The sequence below is a fragment of the Panthera pardus genome, unplaced genomic scaffold, assembly GCF_024362965.1.
Source record: "Panthera pardus isolate Hobbes unplaced genomic scaffold, ASM2436296v1 HiC_scaffold_10, whole genome shotgun sequence".
In the NCBI taxonomy this organism is placed as follows: Eukaryota; Metazoa; Chordata; class Mammalia; order Carnivora; family Felidae; genus Panthera; species Panthera pardus.
In genome coordinates, this window is record NW_026526655.1 from 62744458 (window position 1) to 62751800 (window position 7343).

Genomic DNA, 7343 nt, shown 5'->3' on the forward strand with positions numbered 1-7343 from the left:
CCTAAAATTTGATCAAGACTCTAGATCCCAACTACTGGTTTACAGAAAATAATGGGCAGAGGAACAAGTTAAACATCACATCATAGAGATGCAATCAGTAATACTCAGAATGAAGGTTTCTTCAACTGCAGAGAACAAAAAAAGGGGGGGGGGATGGATTTAAGGGGGCTATAACATAGAAGAGTCCTAAGAGATACAACAACCAAACACAATATGAGGGCCTTGTTTGGATCCTAATTCTAAAGCAACTCTAAGAAATCATTCATGAAACTGGGAAAATCAGAACATTCACTGGATATTTGAAGACTTTAAAAATATCTGTGAATATTTTAGGTGTGGTAATGGTATTGTGGTTGTTCTTTTAATTGTGATAAAATATACATAAAATTTACCAATTTAACTTTTTTAATGTACAGTTCAGTAGTATTAAGTACATTCACATTGTTGTGCAGCCATCACCACAATCCATGTGTCTGAACTTCATTCCTAGCATGTGTCTGAACTTCATTCCTTTTAAAGGTTGAGTAACATTCCATCTTTTTTTTTTAAGTTTATTTATTATCTGAGAGAAAGAGCACGCATGCACGTAAGCAGGGGAGGGGCAGAGAGAGAGGGGGCTACAGAATCCCAAGCAGGCTCCACACTGACAGCTTGGGGCTGGATCCCAGGAACCATAAGATCATGACCTGAGTCAAAATCAAGAGTTAGATGCTTAAACCAACTGAGCCACCTAGGCACCCCAACATTCCATCTTATGTATAAACTACATTTTTGTTGACCCATTCATCTGTCAATGGACATTTGGGTTATGTTTTATTCTTATGAGTTTATTTTTATTATCTCTTTACGGAGATACATATTCACATATTCATAAATTAAATTATAAGATAACTGAGATTTGCTTCAAAGTACTCCAGTTTGGAAGGAAAGAGCAATGGAGGGAGGAATAATTAATTAAACAAGATACACTTCTCACTTAACAAAGACTGAAATACAGATAACACCATATACACTGGCCAAGACATAGGGAAACATGCTCTTTCATACATTGTCAGTGGGAGTGTAAATCCATGTCTTTGGAAGGTCTATCAAAGCTTAAAATATACACTTCTTTTAAGCAAGATATCACTTCTAAGAATTTATCCTCACCCATGTGTACACACATATATACAAGTAAGTGTATATAAGCATACTGACTGCAACAATGTTTATAATACTCTAAAACTGAAAACAATTTAAATGTCTACCAGTAGGGAAATGACAGCATAAATTAACAGGAAAAAAAATTAAAAATGCAATGAACTATAATTTAACTATAAAAAAAACAAAATAAAATGGTTCTATGTGCACTAATACGAGACCGTGTGCAATAAATACAGTAAGGGGAAAAAAGCCTGGTACTGCAGAGTATGACACAATTCAACCAGACATTCACTGCTTCCATTTCTGGCACTGCCACAGACCAAATAACCTAAAAATTTCTCACAACAAAACATCTACAATTGCAGAGTAAATTATAACTAATACCTTTTAAATGTATAGCTAAGCTCAAAAGAAAATAAGGGAAATCTCTCACTGAGGAATGGGATGGAGGAAAGAGGAACCCTTACTTTTTACTTTATCCACTTACTTTTATGTTCTAACCAATATGTATTACTTTTGAAATTAAAAAAGAAGGAAATTAAACCTAAATCACTCTGGAAAAAAAAATGCTATGAATTTAATAATCAGTGCCACCTCCTGAATACCTAAACCAATGTAATCTTAGGGTAAATTTTCAGATACAACAAGCACTATTTTATCCAATTGAATTCAATTTATTTTATACAATTTACTAAGCATCTAGTAAGTGCATGAGATTATGCTGGCCTCTGATTAACTGCAAGATGAGATTCCTGTTTTTAAGGAGCTTAAAATGTGTAAGAAGAACAAGCAAGGAGGCAAAAAACAAAAAAATCTATAAATACAGGATAGAACATAAAAATGGTCATCATCTCATCAAAATTTGAGAACTAATTGTTTAAAATTCCAACTTCTGCTTAGCATCATCAGAACCCCAAACCAATCAGATATGATTTTAGATTTTTCATTACTTTTTTAAAATTTATCCATCCTTCAACCATTTGTGACAATGATGCATTTATTCATTAATGGCAAAATTACACTGTTATAATATAGTTATTAATATCTAGCTTCCACATTCCATAGCCTTTGTGATTTCATCCCACAAATGAATTCTCAGTTGTTTTCTTCCTTTGGTTTGTATACCTGTTAATATTACATTATATCTATAACACTAATCAAAAATAACTTAAATCTTCTCCCCATATTTCTATAATTATAAATTTGAAAATTAAATAGTAATATAGGTTGTGATGGATCCAAGCTTCTTCCCCATCTCCAATCATACAAAATCTTACCCAAAACAGACATTTGGGGAAAGGATTAAGGCACAGCAGGTTTTTCTCTCTTTTACTAAGAAAACAGGTACAGAGAAAAATAGAATACTTGCTTAAAAATTTATTGAACAATGGGATTTATAAATTTCTATGGCAGTTACAACTCCAAAACAACACGTCTTTAATTTTTAGCAATCTAACAGGGTTTTAAGAAATATCAAAACTGAGAAAACTGAGAAAAGTTAAATATATTCTGTCCATGCCAGGATAGTCCAGCTTTGCCCACCAGAAAAACTGCTATAATTTGTTGATGATTTCCAGTTCTGAAAAGGTTCCAGAGGCAGCCTTTTAACCTGCACTGTTGGCTAACATCACCTCTGTCTCTCCAGGCAGTAGATTAATTCTGTGTAGCCTGGAATTATTCTTTCTAACCCAGAGCTGTAAAAATCTCAGAATATTTACATGGCCACAATACTTTTATTGTTTACCTTGGAATACCTTGAAATTGGACATGGCAGCTGCTAGCACATACAGCAACAGCTCTGCCTTTCAGATAGGCAACAGTAATTATTTAGTACTATGTATCAACTCATAAGAGCACTGCCTGTCTAGGAAAAAAAATAAGAATCTACCAGATGTCAGCAAAGAAAGGCAAATGTTGTAAGATTAGGATGTGGACTATCTGACACAGTCAAATGCCCGAAAACCTGTATGAGTACCTTCAAAGAAACTCAGAGATCTTTCCACCCCAGCACTGAAGCATCACAATTACAGGTCAGACTTGCAACTCAATCAGATCAACTCGACAATTACTACCGTGTTCCAAACTTCAAGACAGAATCAATATTATTTCCTACTTTCACCTTGTTTAGGGGCATCCCAAATGCTAACCTAGTCTAACAAGTAAAAAATGTCTAAATAGGGGCACCTGGGTTGCTCAGTCGGTTAAGTCTCAGACTTCAGCTCAGGTCCATCAGGTCTATCATCAGACCATCAGGTCTATCATGGTCCATGAGCTCGAGCCCCGTGTCGGGCTCTGTGCTGACAGCTCAGAGGCTGGAGCCTGCTTCAGATTCTGTGTCTCCCTCTGTCTCTGCCCCTCCCCAGCTCATGCTCTGTCTTTCTGTCTCAAAAATAAATAAAAACATTAAAAAAATTTTTTTTAATTTTAAAAAAAGTCTGAATATCAGTAAAGGATTGTTCCAATTCCTGTTTTAAAATCCCTTTTAAATTTTTTTTCATTTTTAAAAAGAAAAATAAACAAAAGCTCAAATAGTAATGGCATATTAAAAAAAAAGAAAGAAAAAAAGACAAAACACAGTATAGAACAGAAGTACCAATAGGAATGCTATTTGTAGAGACAGTAGAGAGAAATGTTGAGTTGTGACTCTCTGGAGCCAGCATACCTAGCTTACTACCTGTATAATCCTAAACAAGTTTTTAAAACTCTGTGCCCCACCCTCCTCTTCTGTATCATGAGAATAATGACAGTAACAATCTCAGAACTGTTGGAGATTAAAAGAGTTACATAATGTAAAGCAGTTAATCTTTGACCACTGTTTACCAAACAGATGGATAAAAATCCAAAGTGTTAATTACACTTTTTTTTCCTTTTTTTTAACCTTTATTCGTTTTTGATAGAGAGAGACAAAGTGCACGCAGGAGAGGGGCAGAAAGAGAGAGAGAGAGAGAGAGAGAGAAAGAGACAGAGACAGAGACAGAGACAGAGAGAGAGAGAGGACCAAAGCAGGCTCCAAGCTGTCAGCACAGAGCCAGATGCAGGGCTTGAACTCACGAACCATGAGATCGTGACCAGAGCCCAACTCAGACACTTAACCGACTGAGCCAACCAGGAAAGTGTTAACAACACTCTTAAAGTAGAGTACTGATTTATGACATGGAAAGACCTCTTGGATAAGTGAAAAATGCAAGATGTATAGAACAGTGTATATAATATGTTACCTTTTACATAAAAGAAACTGAAACATCAAAATACATATTCATCCTTATTCGTTTTTTAAGCACTAGGAAAAGTAATAATGGTGGGAAGGAACTGGGCAGATAAAAGACAAGATAGGAGGGAAACTTCAAACCGTGCATGTTTTTATTTTTTTCTTTTGCTTTTTTAGCTATATGAACATTTTAGCTATTCATATATTAATTTTTTTAAGAATTTAATTTTTTAAATAGTTAAATATTTAAATATTTTTTTAACATTTCATTTTCTAGTTCTCAGATGTTGGCTGTGATTACTACTGCCGTTGCTGTTGTTGTTAGTAGTTGCAGTAGCAAGGTCAAAATACCTCCCTCCTGAAGTACTGCCTCTGCACAGAAGCCTCCTCTAACTTCCAGATTATTTAAAGAATTTATCATTTTCTACTCTACTTAAGCGGCTTAAGAGGTAGGTCAATGTCTTGTTCATCTTCGATATCCTAGGTGCCTTGCTTGCACCTGATAGATACAAAGGTTCTATAGTAACAGTAACCTACAAATACTCCAAAGGAGAAAACAGTGACCATTTCTAAAGGGATTATGCTCTATCATCAATTATAAAACCTGAAAAATTTTAAACTTGAATAACTGGGTTTGCTAACATCTTTTCAACTACCGCCCAGACAAAATGTCCTCTCTTGCATCAGGTTTCTTCTTTTCCCAGGACTTCCCCAGACATTGATATCGTGTCCCAAAACCAAGACAGTATACACGTACCAACTCGTTAGCTCACTGCAACCTCTGAAATGCCTTTTGTCCTAAGTCCCAACACCCTGGTACATTGCTGCTATCTAAAAAACATTTGTTGACTGTCCCTCTTTAGATAGAGGTTCGCATATTAGCGAGTGAATGAAGTGCCCTTTTAACTGGAGAAGACCTAACACTCGATTCCTAATTCGCTCAGTGTTTTGTTTGTTCTTCTGGTGTGTAGGATATTCTGTAACCGACTGTTCAGTAGCCCAATTCTAGATGTCATTCCAGCACACCAAATACTCCACTGACAGCTCAACAGTCACTTTTCATGCAGGCCCCTCCCCTTCCCTCCTCCCTCAACCTCACAAGCGCTAGAGCTCCTTCCCCGATACTGACAGACACACTGACAGTTCAGAAGTCCTTCTCCCCAAGCCGTTCTCCCCTGCAGCTGGCTGCAAGACCACCTCCCCGACTCTTACAATCCTGTGACCCAATTCCGTCCCTAATACCATCCCCCGCCCAGCCAATCCAAATCACATCATCAGTTTCTTCCCAAGAATCAGGCAGCTTTGAAGCCTTTCCCGATAAGTACACAACTGACAGCTTGACACCAGATTCCCCAGATTCCCCTTTCCTCCTTCCCCTCCTGCCCCACGCACTGGCTCTTCTGTCGCTACCACACACTCGCCCTGGCTTCCCCGAAAATTGAAAGCCTCGTTCCGTAAACACGCGCTCGGCTCTCCCCGCTCCCCATTCCCTTTCCGCCGCTGACAGCTCACTCACCTCCATCCCCGTGTGGCTGCACCCTCCCCCACCCCCTTCCCGTGACAGCTCAGGGTCGGCTCCCAGCCTTCCGCACGCCCCAGGCCTCCCCAGACCCGGCTTGGGCCGCCGGCGTGCCCCCCGCCCCGGAGGGGGGCTCCACTCACCCACTCTCCCGCATCACGTTGCTGTCCCCGCAGTCACAGGCACCCCCAGCCTGGCTGCGAAACATGTTGAAGTCGTGTCCGGTGTGGTCGCCCTGGTGGAAGCACTCGGCGCACAGCGACATGCAGGGGGAGATGCCGCACGTCCGGCAGCGGTAGGCCACGAAGTTGGCTGTCCAGACCAGGCCGCAGAGCGCCGCGGGGTCGTAGGCCCGCACTGCTGCGCAGAACTCGTCGTAGCCTCCGCCGCCCGCCAGAAGGCACTTACACCACTCCAGGGCCTCCTCCTCGGCCGCCCCCGGACCGCCCCCGCCGCCGGCTGCCGCCGCCTCCTCGCCGTCCGCAGCCGCGGCCAGCGGCCGCTCGGCGCTCAGGACTCGCTCCAGCAGCGCTTGTAGCTCCTCAGCACCTGCCCTGTTGTCCGGCCGGCTAAGGGCCGCCTTCAGGTGCGCCGCGGTGGCCGCCTTGTCCAGGGCCAGCCCGGGCGCGGGCAGCTCGGGTTGGGGCGGCTGCGGCCCCCCGACGGCCGCCGCGGCCGCCGCCGCCATGATGAGAGCTCAGAATTTGGAGAGCCCAGGGCCGGCGGCTCCTCCCGGGAGGGTGGGGGAATTGACTGCTGCGATTGCTCGGCCCGCCCAACTCTCGCGATACCCCGGAGCTGCCGCGCACCTCCGTCCGCGTCCCCGCCCCTGCACACGCCCCCTCGGGCTGCGGGGCCTGCTCCCCCCCCCTCTCTCGTGGGACCTCGGGTGCTACTTCCCCCTCCTCTTGGCTCTCCAAGTTGAGAGCTACCGAAATAAAGGATCCGCCTTAAAAATGAATAAATAAGTAAATACGGGCCACTTCAATATGGACCACATGAAAAATCTTTCATATGGACTTTTTTCTTCTGTATTTACCTGGACTGTGGAATTACACACGGCATCTTGCAGATGTACTTTAAGTATTTGCATTTCGTTTTACGATGTAGATTCCCATTGTTATTAATCCTTAATTACTACTGAATCACTATTACTATTAAAGCTAACTCCTAGTTTTCCCCCCTGAATCAGTTCTTACCCTCACGCTATTACCAAGTTAATCTTAAGTACATTTTTTAGGCGATTAAAGTACACTACATTCTTACTATCATATTCCTGTTCAAGATTTTCAGTGGGAAAAAAAAGCCAAGCTCCTTAAATCCTCTCTCAAAAACCCATCTTTCTGTCCTTATCTCCTGACACTACTCCAGGTTTGCCCTATGAAAGAGACCAATGGGACTGTTCACTGTTTTGTGAGCCTTTATCATTTCCTGCCTCTGGGGCTTTATTGCTTCTAGTTCCCACACTACTGT

General features: G+C 41.7%; 1 protein-coding gene across 10 annotated transcripts in view; it reads right to left on the reverse strand.

Annotated features, from left to right (window-relative positions):
* Positions 1 to 6624, reverse strand: part of UBR3 (ubiquitin protein ligase E3 component n-recognin 3) — a 226825-nt gene extending 220201 nt beyond the window's left edge. For 4 of the 10 annotated variants that reach the window (XR_008424150.1, XR_008424145.1, XR_008424142.1 and 1 more), the window contains exon 1: positions 6014 to 6623. Coding sequence is in view for 7 of the 10 variants with exons in the window: in XM_053907809.1 (XP_053763784.1) it covers positions 6014 to 6558 (545 nt within the window). In the remaining 3 variants the exon portion in view is untranslated. Of the gene's footprint in view, positions 1 to 6013 lie in introns of all 10 variants that reach the window. The other 6 variants (XM_053907815.1, XM_053907813.1, XM_053907805.1 and 3 more) reach the window with 3 other exon arrangements.
* Between the last annotated feature and the right edge of the window lie 719 nt (positions 6625 to 7343).